The sequence below is a fragment of the Erinaceus europaeus genome, chromosome 10 (genome assembly GCF_950295315.1).
Source record: "Erinaceus europaeus chromosome 10, mEriEur2.1, whole genome shotgun sequence".
Lineage (NCBI taxonomy): Eukaryota > Metazoa > Chordata > Mammalia > Eulipotyphla > Erinaceidae > Erinaceus > Erinaceus europaeus.
The window spans coordinates 114586285-114605053 of NC_080171.1; the positions used below are offsets into that span (position 1 = coordinate 114586285).

General features: G+C 46.9%; 1 protein-coding gene across 2 annotated transcripts in view; it reads left to right on the top strand.

The window, feature by feature from the left end:
• Positions 1-14581: 14581 nt before the first annotated feature.
• Positions 14582-18769, top strand: part of BICD2 (BICD cargo adaptor 2) — a 46041-nt gene continuing 41853 nt past the window's right edge. The window contains exon 1 of one of the 2 annotated variants that reach the window (XM_060200569.1): positions 14582-14993. In XM_060200569.1, coding sequence (XP_060056552.1) covers positions 14754-14993 — 240 coding nt within the window. In that variant the 5' untranslated portion in view covers positions 14582-14753. The remainder of the gene's footprint in view (positions 14994-18769) is intronic. The other variant, XM_016190854.2, reaches the window with a different exon arrangement.

An 18769-nucleotide genomic window follows, 5' to 3' on the forward strand; every position in this document is an offset into this window, starting at 1 on the left:
ACGACATTAATAATAACTACAACAGTAAAAAAAGAGAAAAAAACCCAAAAAACAAGGGCAACAAAAGGTAAAATAAATAAATAAATATTAAAATTAAAAATAATAATAATATTTAGATATGTCTATGTTGCTGGGAAAATTTCCTTCACTACCCCCTTTTTCAGCCCCCAAGTCCTTGTAAACATTTCTAATTCAGTGGTCCGGGAGGTGACGCAGTGATAAAGCTTTGGACTCTGAAGCATGAGGTTCTGAGTTCGATCCCCAGCAGCACATGTGCCAGAGTAATGTCTGGTTCTTTCTCTTTCCTCCTATCTTTCTCCTAAATAAATAAAATCTTTTTTTTCTTCTTTTTTCTTTTTTTATTTCTTTATTGGGGAAGTAATGTTTTACATTCAACAGTAAATGCAATAGTTTGTACATGCATAACATTCCCCAGATTCCCATTTAACAATACAACCCTCACTATGTCATTCATCATCTTTCATGGACCTGTATTCTCCCTAAATAAATAAAATCTTAAAAAAAAAAAAAAAAAACACTAGCCAACACATTAGCTATTAGGATGTAATAAAAAAAAAACATTTCTAATTCTCTTTGCATTTCTAAGACTCTTAGAAACTGATGACATTGATTCATACGAGACAATCCCATCACACCATATTTCCTTGTGTCATAGTTTCTCAGTTTTGTCCTCCTACATCTTGGTGACCAGAAGTCTTGTAAGTACCTGTTATTTGTTGTTCCAGCATGACCACCCCCTTGGGAGCACCCCTGAAGCTAGTGACCAAGCTCAGTTCAGCTGAAATGCAAACTTGGCCCCCACTCAGCAATCTCCTTTAATTTTAGCTCATCAGACAAAAGCCAAGGGGCTGTATATATCACAGCAGAATGATCCAGGGCCTCAGATAAGCAGAACTATTCACAGTGAAGAGGCCCAGGCAAAAAAGAAACACTCTTATCAGACAGAATCTTCAAGTGTTTAGAGTTTAGGCCCCAAGTCGGTCAAGGGTCATACCTCTCTCTCTTTCTGGAATGCACAGGGCTCAAGTAAACCAAGTCCTCCTGTGAGCTCTTTGGTGCACAGCCTTGCGCACTTCATGAAGTTTCCTACTGGGTATTCTATTTTTTTTTTTTAGTCATACTTATAAATGGAATGTTAGATTTACTAGGTATGTCACTATGTCGGTGCTCAGATTAATGTCATGTCACATTCTTTTCTTAAATTCTACTACTGATTCCTAATTTGGTTTTCATTAATTTCCTTTTATTTATTTATTCTTTATTTATTTGTTTACTGGCTAGAGACAGCCAAAAGTTGAGAGGAAGAGGGAGGTAGGGAGAGAGACACCTGCAGCCCTGCATCACCACTTGCAAAGATTTCCCCTTGCAGGTGGGGACTGGGGTTCGAACCTGGAACCTTGTATATTGCAACGTGTGCGCTCAACCAGGTGCACCACCACTCAGTCCTGTTTTCATTAATTTTCTAGGTTCACATTCCTCTTACCGACAAATGGTGGTAGTTCTGGGTTTTCTATTTGCTATTGCTATCAACTGTACAGTCAAGTAGGTATTCCTCTTAATTTTTTGTTATAGATTTTAAAAAATCTTTTATTAATTAAAATTAATTTATTTATCATTTATGATTAAATTAATTAATCATTTATTAATGACGAAGATAGAAGGAGAGAAAGAACCAGACATCACTCTGGTACCTTGTGCTGCCAGGGATCAAACTCAGAACCTCATACTTGAGAGTCTAGTGCTTTAGTCACTGCACCACCTCCCGGACCACGTTACAGATTTTTATTAGATTATTCCACATTCCTTGTTATTCTATCAGCTTTTGAGACGTCAAGTTGTGCTTTCATCCATCAGAAGCACAGGAAAGGGCAGGGGTAGATAGCATAATAGTTATGTAAAGAGACTCTCATGCCTGAGGCTCCGAAGTCCCAGGTTCAGCCCCCCCCCCCAACACCACCACCAAAAAGACAGAGCTGACCAGTGTTCTGGTAAACACACACACACACACAGGAAAGTGTTAAGAGCCATAGAATTCATAAGTGAATTCATGAGTGTTTACTACCTCTGTAGTACAGTTGGAACTGTTCTCTTACTGTTTCCAAGATCAGTCATAGTCTGTGTATTAATGTAAAATGAATGAAAATAAACTTGAGGGTGATTGCCTTGAAAATCAGGTTGGGGTTAGGGTTATGTAAGACTGTGTTGTGCCTCCTTCCTTAAAGTCTAGGCTCATCCCTCTCCAAAGAACCAAATTATAGCCTCAGGTGGCCTCGTTTTGATTAGTTTTGCATATGGTTCCAACTTCATTGTTCTGTGTGTGGATTTCCTACTATTGTCCCAGAAACACTGAAAATCAACTCATTGGGCAGGGGAGATAGCATAATGGTTATGCAAACAGACTCTCATGCCTGAGGCTCCATAGTCTCAGGTTCAATTCCCCAAACCACCATAAAACAGAACTGAGTAGTGCTCTGGTTAAAAAAAAAAAAAAAAAATGTTGGTAGTGGGGGTAGCAGGCATAATGGTTATGACAAGAGATTTTCGTGCCTGAGGCTCCCGGGTCCCAGATTCAATCCCCTACACCACCATGAGCCAGAGCTGAGCAGTGCTCTGGTAAAATAAACAAATAACTAAATAAAACAATAGATTGATTTGGAAGCTATGACAGAGCTTCGAAGAGCATAAGGAGTTGTGTGGAAGGGCACTGCAGACTGTCTTGACTATTCGATGACTGTTTAGTTGGATACTCATTTCCGGAGCTGTCCTGGTTCAAGCAAGAAATTCCTGCCACAGGACACCTGCACCTGAGGGAGGTCCTGGCAGGGAACAGTGGTGTTCACACATCGGTGAGGAGTCATATTGGGGAAGACACCCAAGCCAGCAACTGTAACGCTGAATGCCCACGGCAATATTCATTCATAGACAAGTCTCAAGCACGTGGCTACTTATTATCGCACTGGTATATTTGTAACCACCAGAAACTACCCGGCATCAGTGAGTGAAAGAAAAGCATACAAAGTTAGGTAGTTATACAAAAGACTCTCATGCCATGGCTCCAAAGACCCAGGCTCAATCCCTAGCACTTCCATAAACCAGAGCTGAACAATGTTCTGGTAAAATTAATTAATTAATTCTATTAAAATCATTTATGTTGGCAGTTGGGTGGTAGCGCAGCAGGTTAAAGCGCATGTGGCGCAAAGCGCAAGGACCAGCGTGAGGATCCTGGTTCAAGTCCCCGGCTCCCCACCTACAGGGGAGTCGCTTCACAAGCTGTGAAGCAGGTCTGCAGGTGTCTGTCTTTCTCTCCCCTTCTCTGTCTTCCCCTCCTCTCTCCACTTCTCTCTGTCCTATCCAACAACGACGACATCAACAACAATAATAACTACAACAATAAAAACAACAAGGGCAACAAAAAGGAAATAAATAAATATTTTTTTAAAATCATTTATGTTAATTTCTAAAAGAATGACATGTATATGTACCATGATGTATAGTATAGAGCTATAAAAATGTGTTCATAAGCAGCACACTATAACTTTAAAACATTTTGTTTTAAACATTTTTTATTATGTTTATTTATTGGATAGAGACAGAGAGAAATTGAGAGGGTAGGGGGAGATAAGAGAGACAGAGAGACACCTGCAGCCCTGCTTCACCACTCGCAAAGCTTCCCCCCTGTAGGCAGGGACTGGGTGCTTGAACCCAGGTCATTGCACATTGTAACATGTGCGCTCACGCAGGTATACCACCACCCAGACCCCACTATAACTTTTTATAGAGAGAAATGTATATCTCCTTGTGGCGGTGACTCGTTTTTTTTTTCTATTTATTTATTTATTCCCCTTTGTTGCCCTTGTTGTTTTATTGTTGTTGTTATTGATGTCGTCGTTGTAGGATAGGACAGAGAGAAATGGAGAGAGGAAGGGAAGACAGAGAGGGGGAGAGAAAGACAGACACCTGCAGACCTGCTTCACCACCTGAAAGCGACTCCCCTGCAGGTGGGGAGCCGGGGGCTCGAACCGGGATTCTTGGGTCCTTGCGCTTTGCGTCACGTGCGCTTAACCCGCTGCGCTACCGCCCGACTCCCTCGTTTTTCTTTGGTCATATAATGAGTGACTTTTCAGTCACTGATGAGCCCAAATCCCCACTGCCTACTAATCTCACAGCTGCTATATCCTTCCTAGCATTTCAGCCTCTTAGCAGCCTCACACATATCACACTTGGTCATGCAATACCATTACTTCTCCTTGTGCTTGATTTACCTCCGTGACATTTGTTCATCATGGCCCCTTAACTATACAAAATCTGCTGCTAGCGCTGCCAGTCAGAGGTCATCTCAAACGACTGACCTGGAAACAGTAATTAAGGACCACAAAAGTGGAACATCAGTCACGGCTGTCGTTCATTAATCAGGCATAGCCCTTGCAACCATAGCAACGGACTTGAAGAACAAGAACACTGTGACAGAAATTGTTAAAGGTCCTGCTTCATTGAAAGCAAGACTAACAGAAATTTAAGAAGAGCTTGTATCAGACACAGAGAAACTTCAGGTGATCTGGATTAAAGATAGACACAGAAGCCCGGCCCTCTCAGTACTGTAATAATCATGACCAATGCAGAAACAAAATTTTTTTTTTTGCAATGTTGAAAGAAAAGACTAAGATGTGGGCGGAGGGTAGATAGCATAATGGTTATGCAAACAGACTCTCATGCCTGAGACTCCAAAGTCCCAGGTTCAATCCCCTGCACCACCATAAGCCAGAGCTGAGGAGTGCTCTGGTAAAAAAAAAAAAAAAAAAAAGGAGTCGGGCTGTAGTGCAGCGGGCTAAGCGCAGGTGGCGCAAAGCAAAAGGACCGGCATAAGGATCCCGGTTCGAACCCCGGCTCCCCAACTGCAGGGGAGTCGCTTCACAGGCGGTGAAGCAGGTCTGCAGGTGTCTATCTTTCTCTCCTCCTCTCTGTCTTCCCCTCCCTCTCTCCATTTCTCTCTGTCCTATCCAGCAACGACGACAACAATAATAACTACAACAATAAAACAACAAGGGCAACAAAAGGGAATAAATAAATAAAATAAATATTTAAAAAATTAAAAAAAAAAGACTAAGATGTAAAATTTACTGCTAGCTAGCTCTGGGTGGCTTCAACAATTCAACAATAGTTATTCATCATATAATGTGAACATGAGTAGTGATTCAAGCTGTTTATATAAAGGTAACTGAAAAAAAATCTTTGGAAACTTTAAATAAAGTGATTGTAGAAAAAAGTTACTTGCCAGAGCTTATCTTCAATATGGATGAAATCTCTATTATAGAAATGGATGCTGGGTGGGGGAGACAGCACAATGGTTATGCAAACAGACTCTAATGCCTGCGGCTCCAAGGTCCCAGGTTTAATCCCACACACCACCATAAACTAGAGCTGATCAATGCTCTGGTAAATAACAACAATAATAATATAAATGTTTGCCTGGAGGATTTGCATCCACAAGGAGGCCTTGTAAATGCCGTTTCATGGCTTTCTTTAAAGATTTGTTTTTAAAAAAATATATTTATTTATTCCCTTTTGTTGCCATTGTTTTATTGTTGTAGTTATTATTGATGTCATCATTGTTGGATAGGACAGAGAGAAATGGAGGGGGGGAGGCAGAGAAGGGGAGCGAAAGATAGACACCTGCAGACCTGCTTTACCAATTGTGAATTTACTCTGGTCCTTGCGCTTTGCGCCACGTGCACTTAACCCGCTGCGCTACCCACCAATTCCCCCTCAGAGATTTATTTACTGGGGCTCGAGAGATAATATGCTTATGCAAGAAAAGACTTTCATGCCTGAGGCACCAAAGGCCCAGGTTTAAGTCCCAGCACCACCATAAACCAGAGCTGAGTATTTATTTCTGCTTCCAGGGTTAACGCTGGGGCTTGGTGCCATACTACAAACCAACTGCTCCTGGTGGCCACTGTTTTCCATTTTTTTAAAATATATATTTTATTGATTTATTATTGGACAGAGACAGCCAGAAATTGAGAGGGGAAGAGGAGATAGAGAGGGAGACAGAAAGACACCTGCAGCCCTGCTTCACCACTCCTGAAGCCTCCTCCCAGCCCGTAGGTGGGGACCAGGGGCTTGAACTCGGGTCCTTGCGCACTGTAATGTGTGTGCCTAGCCAGGTGTGCCACTGCCTGGCCCCATGTTTTCCATTTTTTAAAAAAAGTGGATAGGACAGAGAGAAATTGAGAGAGGAGGGAGAGATAGAGAGGGGTAGAGAAAGACAGACACCTGCAGACCTGCTTCTCCACTTGTAAAGCATCCACCCTGCAGGTGGGGAGCTGAGGGCTCAAACCCAGATCCTTTTGTAGGTCTTTACGCTTAGTACTATGTACGCTTAACTGGGTGTGCCTCCACCCGGCCCCTGCTGAGCTTGGGTTTAAAAAAGAAAAGACTTATCTATTAATAAAAAAAAGCAAGAGACAGAACAAGAGCATCACCGTGGCAATTCAGTTCCATGGATCAAACTTTTTTTTTTAATTCTCTTTATTTACTGGATAGAGACAGCCAAAAATCAAGAGGGAAGAAAGTGAGAGGCAAAGAGACACCTACAACACTGCTTTACCACTAGCAAAGCTTTCCCTCCACAGGTGGGGACTAGGGGCTTGAACCCGGGGTCCTTGTGCACTGTAACATGTGCTCTCAAATAGATGCACCAACACCAGGCCCCAGGATCAAACTTTTTGTTGTTGTTGTTGTATTTATGTATTTATCTGTTTATTTATTTTTCCCTTTTGTTGCCCTTGCTTTTTTATTGTTGTTGTAGTTATTATTATTGTTGTTATTGATATCATTATTGTTGGATAGGACAGAGAGAAATAGAGGAGGGGAAGACAGAGGGGGGAGAGAAAGATAGACACCTGCAGACCTGCTTCACCACCTGTGAAGTGACCCCCCTACAAATGGGGAGCCAGGGGCTCGAACTAGGCTCCTTACATCCTTACGCTGGTCCTTGCACTTCGTGCCACATGCGCTTAACCCACTGCGCTACCGCCCAACTCCAGGGATCGAACTTCTAACCTCATGCATGCAAGTCTGACTATATATATGTTTTAACCAGAACACTGCTGGGCTCTGCTGTGATATCAGCCTCAGGCACTAAAGTCATTTTACATAACCATTACACAATCTCCCCAGCCTATTCAAGAACTAAAAAAAAAAAAAAAAATTATTTGTTCATTTTATTAGAGTGGAAATAAGAGAGTGAGCTCAGATCAATTCATTCTAGCCTATGCGATGCCAGTAATCAAGCCTAAGACTCCACACATGTAAGCCCAGTGCTCTAACCATTGACTCACCTCCCCAGCTGCTCACATTTCTCTAGTTCAAAAGTTACTCCAAAATACGTAAAATAGTGGGGTACTGGCATAAAGATAACCACACAGACCACTGGAATAGAACAGAGATACCAGGTGTGGAAGTAACAGCCATAGATCTGCCTCATTGATTTACAACATGGAGACCGAGACCGTTTACTAGGAAAAGGGCAGACTTTTCTTTTTAAATTTTTATTTATAAAAAGGAAACACTGACAGAAACCATAGGATAAGAGGAGTACGTCTCCACACAATTCCCGCCCCCAGAACTATGTATCCCATCCCCTCCCTGATAGCTTATTCTTTATCCCTCTGGGAGTATGGAGCCAGGGTCATTGTGGGGTGCAGAAGGTGGGAGGCCTGGCTTCTGTAATTACTTCTCCACTGAACATGGGCGTTGACAGATGGATCCATATGCCCAGCCTGCCTCTTTCTTTCCCTGGGGAAGCAGGGCTCCAGGACACATTGGTGGGGTCGTCTGCCCTGGGAAGTCTGGCTGGCATCATGTTAGTTTTTGGAACCTGGTGGCTGAAAAAAACAGTTAACATATAAAGCCAAACAAATTCTTGACTAAGGACAGACTTTTCACCAAATGGTGCTTGGAAAGCTGGATATAAAAATGCACAGGAAAGGAGTTGGTCCATAGCACAGCGGGTTAAGCGCATCTGGCGCAAAGCACAAGGACTGGTGAAAGGATCCCAGTTCGAGCCCCTGGCTCCCCACCTGCATGGAAGTCGCTTCATAGGTGATGAAGCAGGTCTGCAGGTGGGGAGCACCTCTCTCCCACTCTCTGTCTTCCCCTTCTCTCTCCATTTCTCTTTGTTCTATCTAACAACAACAACATCAATAAAAAAATAAAATAAATGAAAAATGCACAGGAACCCATCCAAAAAGATCTGTGTACACATATGTTCTTGGCAGCAGAATTTGTGATAGCCAAAACCTGGAAGCAACCCAGGTGTCCAACAACAGATGAGTGGCTGAGCAAGTTGTGGTATATATACACAATGGAATACTACTCAGCTGTAAAAATGGTGACTTCACTGTTTTCAGCTGATCTTGGATGGACCTTGAAAAGTTCATGTTAAGTGAATAAGTCAGAAACAGAAGGATGAGTATGAGATGATCTCCTCTCAGGCAGAAGTTGAAAAACAAGATCAGAAAAGAAAACAAGTCGAACCTGAACTGGAATTGGCGTATCGCACCAAAGTAAAAGACTCTGGGGTGGGTGGGGAGAATACAGACCCAAGAAGGATGACAGAGGACCTAGTGGGGGTTGTATTGTTATATGGAAAACTGGGAAATGTTATGCATGTACAAACTATTATATTTACTGTTGAATGTAAAATATTAATTCCCCAATAAAGAAATTTTTAAAAAATGCACAGGAATGAAGTTAGATACTTATTCCTGTACAAAAGTTAGCTCAAAAGTTCATTTCTTTTGTTTATTTTTTTAATATTTATTCCCTTTTGTTGCCTTTGTTGTTTTACTGTTGTAGTTATTCTTGTTGTGTAGATGTCATCATTGTTGGATAGGACAGAGAGAAATGGAGAGAGGAGGAGAAGACAGAGAGGGGGAGAGAAAGATAGACACCTGCACACCTGCTTCACCACCTGTGAAGCGACTCCCCTGCAGGTGGAGAGCTGGGGGCCAGAACCACGATCCTTACTCAGTCCTTAGCGTTGCGCCACCTGCGCAAAACCCCCTGCGCTACCGCTCGAATCCCCAAAAGTTACTTTCTTAGGTTCAAAGATCTAAACATTAAGAGCCAAACAGTGGGGCCAGGTGGTGGCACACCTGGTTGAGCGCACATGTTACAATGCGCAAAGATCCAGGTTCAAGCCCTGGGTCCCCACCAGTAGGGGGAAAGCTTTGCTAGTGGTGAAGCAGGGCTGCAAGTGTCTATCTCTCTCCCTCCCTATCGACTTTTGGCTGTCTCTATTCAATAAATAAATAAAGGAAATAAATTAAATTTAAAAAAAAATAGCCGGGGGAGTTGGGCGGTAGCGCAGCGGGTTAAGAGCATGTGGCGCGAAGCGCAAGGACCCGCATAAGAATTCCGGTTTGAGCCCCCGGTTCCCCACCTGCAGGGGCGTCGCTTCACAGGCGGTGAAGCAAGTCTGCAGGTGTCTGTCTTTCTCTTCCCCTCTCTGTCTTCCCCTCCTCTCTCCGTTTCTCTCTGTCCTATCTAACAACGACGACAACAATAATAACTACAACAATAAAAACAAGGGCAACAAAAGGGGAAAAAAAAAAAAAGAGCCAAAACAGTAAAACTTCATGGTCCCGTTACTCTACTCCTACACACTGAAGAAAACTGACAGCTGGGACTAGTACAAGGTATTCATAGACACGCTATTCATCATGGCCAAAAGGTAGAAACAATGTTCATCAGTGCATGGAAAGAAAAGCAAAATGTGGTCTATTCATAAAATGGAGTCTTCAGTCCTAAAATGAAATGGAATTTGGACATACGCTGTAACACGGGGGAAGCTTAAAAATCATGTCGAGGGAGCCGGGGTTAGCGCAGTGGGTTAAGTGCACGTGGCACAAAGCACAAGGACGGGTGTGCCCCCCACCTGCAGGGGAGTCGCTTCACAGGCGGTGAAGCAGGTCTGCAGGTGTCTGTCTTTCTCTCTCCCTCTGTCTTCCCCTCCTCTCTCCATTTCTCTCTGTCCTATCCAACAACGACAACATCAGTAATAACTACAACAATAAAAAAAAAAATCATGTTGAGATGTGACGCTGTATCCACACTTGTGCTCTCTGAGCTTGCCGCGGCCCCACACGGGATGTGCAGGACTGGCAAGTCTTACTCAGAACTGCGCTGAGACTCAGCTCTTCCTGTTCTGCTTCCTTGCAGAGACCTCAGGCCTTGATCCTCAGCCAACATCTCTCATCCCAAACTATCTCAGCACTTGCCTCCCGCTTGCAAAAAACTCAACTGCTAACACGTATCCCATGTGGATCTGCTCAGCTGGAAGAATGCTGCTGCTGCTGCTGCTACTTTGCTGGTTTTCCAACCTGATGCAAACTGCTCCTCCGTATGACACATGTGTATACACACATGACCAGACAAGCCTTCCATCCCACTCTGAATCTATCCTTTGTCTTCACCCGTGACATACCCCAGGCCATGCTCACCCATGATTCTGTTTGTCTCTCCGTGATGCACCCCACCCCCTTGTTCAGCAAACAGCTGTGCATCATGCAGGACCCAGCCCAGTGCCACGCAGCCCTGACATCTGAGACCTTCAGACACCATCACTCACTAATGCAAGAAAGCTGAGTCAGGTACACCTGGGGAGATGGTGGCCCAACCAGATGTGGGTTTGCTGCTTAGCCTGCAACTAGAAGGCCAGTGGCAGAGAGGACACTGCTTCTAAGAAGAGGAGTGGCTTGCAGGGAACTCTTGAGGGTGTCGGTGGCCACGCCCAGGCCACACTTGAACATCCAGCACCTACAATTTTGATGCGAGGAGCTGGGATGACAACCTTTGCTGAGGAGGCAGAATGAGGTTTCTGGGAGGACGTCACTTCCCTTTTTCCGAAGGCTAAACATGGTCACCCTTGGCAGGGAGACTTCGACTTCAGGGGCTCCCTGTTACTCCTCCACCAAGTCTGTGTGTTCTGCTGGTGTGGAGAGATAGCCTAATGGTTATGCAAAAAGCCTCGTGCCTGAGACACCAAAGATGTCTGCTTGGTCAGTGCACAAGGACTTGGGTTCAAGCTCCTGGAGCCCACCCGCAGGGGGGAAGCTTCATGAGCACTGAAGCAGTGATGCAGGTGTCCTGTACTGCCCCTTCCTGCACAATGTCTCTGTCTTTCTGCAAAATAAATTAATTAATAATACTTTTAAAAAGTAATTTCAGGGCAGGGGTAAATAGCATAATAGTTATGCAAAGTGACTCTCATGCCTGAGGCTCCAAAGTTCCAGGTTCAATTTCCCGCACTGCTATAAGCCAGAGTGGAGCAGTGCTCTAGTAAAAAAAAAAAAAAAAAAAAAAAAGTAATTTCTACTTTCGTGTATAATATCCTGGCTTTCTCTTGTAAAAGAAACATTAAACTCGCACAAGAAATCAGGCAGCTAGGAAATGGTACAAAAGATAAAGCATTGGGCTCTCAAGCATGAGGTTCTGAGTTCAATCACCAACATATGCCAGAGTGATGCTCTCATGCTCTCGTTCTCTCTCCTCCTCCTCTCTTGTATCATTATTTAAAAAATAAAAATAAAAGAGGACACCTTGGAGAAATGGCTGGGGCACAGAGTACAAGACAACAACTTGTGTTAGAAAATTACTAAGGTGGTCCAGGAGGCAGCACAGTGGATAAAGCACTGGACTCTCAAAACATCGGGTCCCTAGTTCAATCCCTGGCAGCACATGTACCAGAGTGATGTCTGGTTCTTTCTCTCTTCCTATCTTTCCCATGAATAAAATAAAATCTTTTTAAAAAGAGAAAAAATGACTAAGTGTGGGAGATAGTGCAATGGATAAGGCATGGGACTCTCAAGCAGGAGGTCATGAGTTCAATCCAGTGGCACATATACCAGAGTGATGACTGGTTCTTTCTCTCTCTCTCCTATATTTCTATCTTTCTCATTATTATTATTTTTATCTTTATTTACTGGAAAGAGACAGCCAGAAATCTAGAGGGAGAGTAGTGTTAGAGAGGGTGAGACACCTGCAGCCCTGCTTCACCACTAGTAAAGTTTCCCCCTGCAGGTGGGGACTGGGGACTCGAACCCAGCTCCTTGAGCACTGTAAATGCATGTGCTCAACCAGGTGTGCTACCAACAGGCCTCCTTTTTCTCATTAATTAATACTAAAACCTTTAAAATTCTTTTTTAAAAAATGACTAAATGCTCAATATTAGGAGCAACCCAAAGGCTAAATCTGTCACCATGTGATCATCCGAAGTGAACATGGAACCCTAATGTAGTGAATATATAAATGTGGTGAACATGGAACCCTAATGTAGTAAAAAAATAAATGTGGTGAACATGGAACCCTAATGTAGTAAAAAAAATAAATGTGGTGAACACGGAACCCTAATGTAGTGAATATATAAATGTGGTGAACACGGAACCCTAATGTAGTGAATATATAAATGTGGTGAACACGGAACCCTAATGTAGTGAATATATAAATGTGGTGAACACGGAACCCTAATGTAGTGAATATATAAATGTGGTGAACACGGAACCCTAATGTAGTGAATATATAAATGTGGTGAACACATAACCCTAATGTAGTGAATATATAAATGTGGTGAACACGGAACCCTAATGTAGTGAATATATAAATGTGGTGAACACATAACCCTAATGTAGTGAATATATAAATGTGGTGAACACATAACCCTAATGTAGTGAATATATAAATGTGGTGAACACATAACCCTAATGTAGTGAATATATAAATGTGAACACGGAACCCTAATGTAGTGAATATATAAATGTGGTGAACACATAACCCTAATATAGTGAATATATAAATGTAGTGAACATGAACTTGTAAATCAAGTGTAACTTCAGGAACCACAGTGCTCCTGCATAGTGTGATAAGACAGAAATATTCGTGATTAGATAAGACATCAACCCGAACCTGGCCTAAGGAGATGTAACTCTGAAACCAGAGGGAAGCTAAGTATAAATAGAAACTCAGAAACCAGCTAAAGCAAGCAATTTCCACCGTTACAGAATGGCGCGCTGTCAGTGTGGCTGAGCTTAAGGCACCCGCGGCTGCCTCAGTAACTTAGCAGCCTAGCTGCCAGAGCCCCTCGCTTATCTGGCTGCCCCAGCAGAACGAAAGGACCTCCTCCCCGCAACACAGCCGGTGGTGACCACCGCAGAGCCCTGCCTGTGTACAGATATTAAGCAAAGAGGGGGCTGTCGGGCTGGCTGTGTGTTGTATGAATTGTGTGATCTTTCTATGGCATCTAAAATAAGTAAAAAAGGTTGTTTTACCCCGACACGCTCTTGAGTCCTTTGCTCAAACTCCTTGCTCACGACATCATCTAAGTAAATGAGCAGATTAATGGATTGCAAGCCATTTTGTAAATGGATCTCTAGTGCTAAGGGATTAAAGCTAACAAGTGCACGGCGACTGGGGAGATGGCTCTGCTGGTCGAGCAATGGCGTTGCGTGCCTGAGTTAGGCTTTCCCCACCCCAGGCCCCATATGAGATTTACTAGAAAGAGGGAGAGAACCAAAGCAACACGCAGGCACGGGGGATGCCAGAGTTGAACTCGGGGCCTCACACTTGAGATTCCAAGGCTTCATCCACTGTGCCACCTCCCGGGCCCCCAATATGTAAAATTTTAAGAAATCTAACAAGGACAAACCCAGTAAGTGGAGAATGGTGAGAAATAACAATTAAAATCAGCGGGTTAAAAGGCTGAGGAGTGATAGGGTGGGTGTAGATAGATAATGGTTATGCGAAGAGGCTCTTAAGGGTAGGGTGATAGCATAGTAGCCATGCCAACAGACTCTCATGCCTGAGGCTTCCAGGTCCCGGGGCTTTGGTAATAATGATAAGTTAAAATAGAAAGTGCTCAACAAGGAGTGATGGGACATTTGTACAGTCTGAGTGTCTTCTTGCGGAAGAGGAATTACAGCAGCGACCCGAGGGATGCACAACCTCACTGTGCACGCGTCTCCAGATGCACCCTCTGGGAAGCTGCAGCCATAAGGAGAAAGGGGAGATCTCTCCAGATTGGAGGCCGGGGAGACAAGACCGCTGCGGGATGTGGCCCGGACCGATCGCGGGCCCGCAGGAGGGGATGAACTGGGGGTGTCAGGAGGCGAACCCGAGTCCCGGGCGCAGTCTGCATGGCGCAGGCACGTCCCACTCGGAAGGCACCCTCATACTTGGTGCCATGGGGCCCTCAGACAAGAATCAGGCTGCGGTTTGTACTGATCTGAGACACGAGGACAAGAGGGTCCTAAAAACTTGCCTCCCACGACCCTCTCCCAACGTACACATTCGGCAGCGGATAGCAGCCGGTGCGCGGCCGGAAAAGGACCGTGCTTCCGGTTCTGAGGTGTTGGCGCGGACCAATCAGAGACTCGCGAGGTCGTGCGGAGCGCCACAGGCCGTGGAGTGGGCGCTCAGGAGGGACTACAGCTCCCACAATTCCTCGGGCGGTGCAAGTCGACTCGGTGACGTCATAGGTCCGTCTCCTCCGGGCTCCGGCCTATAACCGTCCGGGTGGCAGCGCGGAGCTCGACGGGTGTTGTAGTCGTGAGGGCTGGACTGCGGCCCACAAACCCTCGCGCGGACTCTGCGGCGGCGCGGCCCGGGCGCCGTCGGGCTGGGCGGCGGCGTATGAGCCCGGTCTGAGCTGGAACCTAAGCCCGGCTGCAGCCACCATGTCGGCGCCTTCGGAGGAAGAAGAGTACGCGCGGCTGGTGATGGAGGCGCAGCCCGAGTGGCTGCGCGCAGAGGTGAAGCGGCTGTCGCATGAGCTGGCCGAGACCACGCGTGAGAAGATCCAGGCGGCCGAGTATGGGCTGGCGGTGCTGGAGGAGAAGCACCAGCTCAAGCTGCAGTTCGAGGAGCTGGAAGTGGACTACGAGGCCATCCGCAGCGAGATGGAGCAGCTCAAGGAGGTGAGGGGCGCGGTGCCCGGACCCTGCACCCGCACGAGTGGTCCCAGGCGCGCAGGGGCAGCCTGCCAGGTGGGCCGGGGGTGCTGGAGTCCGCGGGCCCATGGGGGTGGCAGGTGGGCGGTGTCACCTACCTGCTGCCCGGGGAAGCCGGCCTCAGGCAGAGGGAGCGATGCCCTCCGCGGTGCTCGGCACCGGTGATGGTGGGAGGGAGTGTCCAGTGCTGGACGGATGCAGGGGACCGACTGGGAGAAGCCAGCCCTGAGCCAGCGTCGCCAATCTGCTAAAAAGCCATCTTCCTCGGAGGGACCCCACCGCCTTCAGTGTCCTCGAGGCCGGGAAATGGCCGGCAGGGATGGTTCCTCCCTCGCCATCCCCGTGATCGCTTCTGGATGCGGTGCTCCACTCGCCCACTTCCTGTCCTGGCCACCCTCCCAGGCGGTGACAGGTCGGGGGGGGGGGTGTCTGTCATTGCGAGGTCCTATTGTCTCCTGTGCGATGGTCCTCCCGGATCGGATGGAGGGTGTCAGGCTGCCTGAGAGCCCGGGGAGGGCTTCCCTCTTCCCCCCACCCTCTTCCCCACCCCCTTTTTCCAGGGCCCTGCTGGCAGGTGTGAGGAGGGAGAAGTTACTTCTCAGGGAAGAACCCCAGTCTGAACCCAAGCCCTGCCTCTGGCTGATGATGAGCTGGTAGGCAGGGACCTTGACTCTTCCCTCTGCCAAGTGGGAGTCCAGGGCTGCCCACCCTGAAAGGGTTGGCATGATGGTCGCACATCTGGAAGGGCCTTGGTAATGCCAGCCACTGATGAGCCAGACTCTTCCTTGTTCACGAGGGCTTTTATCCCTGTTTTGGGATACCACACCACCCACCTTTCGGCATCTCTGCTCCCAGCTGGCTTAAGGCAGGTGCCTGAGGGCCTCCATGCCTCAGTATCTCCTTCTGCTAGCGGGCAGGAGAGAATGAATTCATCCAAGAAGGTTAAACTCATGCCTGGTAGGTCAGGTGCACCATGAATTCCAGTAAGCGGCCGACTGGACATCAGCCAGGTGACAGCTACGAGAGAGTTAGATATGGCGGGCGGGGATAGATAGCCTCATGCCTGAGGCTCCAAAAGTCCCAGGTTCAGTCCCCCACAGCACATAAGCCAGAGCTGACCAGTGCTCTGGTTACAAAGAGGGAGAGGGAGAGAGTGTGTGTGTGTTAGATGAGGCCCTTCTGCAAGGACCCCTTCCCCCCCATCTTGGTGTGTGGGGCTAGGGGTGCATCTGAGCACCCTTAGCTGTCTGGTGTCATGGAGTGGGACTCCTTTCAGAGCTCACAGCCGGCTCTCTTCTCCTGGAGTGTGTTGTGAGCCCTGGCAGTGTGCACAGCTCCCTTCTGTTTTCACAAGACTGCTTTCTCTTTCACTGTCAGAAAGAACTGACATCATTGACAGGATTGGTCCCCCCATAGGGACCTTTCAGTTGATGACCTTTGGCATCAAAGACACATTTGATCAAGTGCAAGAATCTTGGGTATGCGGTGTGTCTGGAGGGTGAATCCTGGGGGACACAGGAGAAGGGCAAGGTCTGTCAGTCTCCCCAGGTGTTCCATGATGCTACTGCCTGCTTGGTTTGATGTCAGCTCTGGCACACACACACACACACACACACACACACACACACACTCTGGCTTCTTAGCCTTGGACACATGGCACCACCATCCTGAACTTCATTTTCCCCGTTGTGGGTAGGATGCAGAAGCTGGCATGTCTGCCTCTCCGAGGTGGTGTCAGAAAGCTTGCTCTGGTTTTCTCACCCATGTCTGTACGGACTCAGGCCAGCCTATTTATCACTTCAAAGTGGTGACTTTAATTTCTTTCTTTTTTTTTTTGTGACTTTAATTTTTAAAGGTAAGATTTAAGAAGGCATTATTCATTGCCCCCCCTTTTTTTCCTCCTGCAGATATTCATATAAATGACCCTATTTCTTTGAACTAAAATGAGTTCAGTTGGGTGGGAGTAGATAGCATAATGGTCATACAGACTCTCATGCCTGAGACTCGCAGGTCCTAGGTTCAATCCCCTGCACCACCATAAGCCAGAGCTAAGCAGTGCTCTGGTAAAAATAATAATAGTAATAATAAAATAAAATTAATTCAGTTATTAACAAATTACACTATAAATGAGAGTATCTATATCCTTACCTGGCATTGTAGATGATTCTGTTTTTGAGGGTGGAAAGTTGGAGGGCCTGTCCCATGTGAGTGGGTTCATGCCATGAGCTGAAGAAAGTTCTGTGTTAGGACAGTGTACAGTGGTTCTGCCTTCTCACCGTGTGTGTGTGTGTGTGTGTGTGTGTGTGTGTGTCTGTGTCTGCCTGTCCTTATCTGTTTTGCTGACACTCTGGTATGTGTGGTACTCACAGGCCCAGTTACCTGATAGAGCCTGGCTTAATAGAGAATCTCTTTTTCTAAGTCCATGCTGTGTCCTTCCCCTTCCTAGCTTGGTGGGGAAGAGAACTGAATAGACTTCGACCAGCCACATGGTGTTTCGAGGCATCTCTGCTCTCACCTTTAGCTTCCAGGGACAGGTGGGCCAGGATGGAAGCTCCTTGAGAGGCTGTAGGGTGGATGTGGAGTGGGGAGTGGGCCAGCTCCTCATGGGGCGCGAGCGCTTCCACACTACGATCATCATCTCTGGCATTATGCTATCCACTGCAGAATACTGTGCCCCAGTATGGTTCCATAGCCCCCATGTCCACTTGGTCGATTCCAAATTATATTCCTCCATGAGGATCATTTCTGGAACCATCCGTTCCACCCCGGTTCCATGGCTGCCAGTTCTTAGCAACATCGCCCCGCCAGATATTCGTCGGGATGCGGCATCATCTAAGTTCATTTCCTGCGTCTACGCTCGACCGGACCTGCCAATATACGCAGATATCTTCGCCCACCCTGTCCAACGCTTGACGTCTCGTCACCCAATCTGGTCCCCTACGCCTACACTGAACTTCTCTGTTCCAGACTCTTGGAAACAGAGTCGGCAGTCAGCTGAGGTAAAGAACAAACACCTCATCACAGACCCCTGCGAGCGTCAACCTGGCTTTGACCTAGCACGTTATGATTGGGCCCTCCTCAATCGCTATCGAACAGGCCATGGCCTGTGTGCCGATATGTTCCATCGCTGGGGAGCCAGAGACGACCCGAACTGCCCCTGTGGCTCCAGACAGACTAGGACCCACATAGTCAGCGACTGCCACCTCTCCAGATTCAAAGGAGGTCTCGAAACTTTACATCAGGCTCAACCTGACGCTGTTGACTGGCTACGGAAGAAGGGCAAACGCTAGAAGAAGAAAGGGAGTGGGTCCTGGGACTTGGGAACCCTGGCTGCCTCGGTGCCACCTTGGGGGTTTGTTGCTGGTGTGCCTGCTTCCCGGGGAAGCAGCAGGGGTTTGGTGAGCTGTTGCATGCCATGGGGTGGGCATAGTGCCTTCTCTGCCCTCACCTCCCCACCTCTCCTTGTGTTGTTTCAGCCCCACCCATCCTTCAAGGCTTGGCTGCTTCTCTGCAGACCTACCTACACCCTGATCCCAAGGTGCTGCCCCTCCCATTGGCCAAGCTTGGAGGCCACATGAAGGGCTTAGGCAGGGCTGGTGCCAGCAGTCACTCCATCCCCTGCACTCCCTCTACCCGTCTTGCAATCTCCTCCCCCAGAGCTTGGGGTGGCTGAGGTACGGATGGTATGAATGTCTTAGGAAGCTGTGGCTCAGATGGAGGGGGAGAGTGTCCTTGGACCCAGG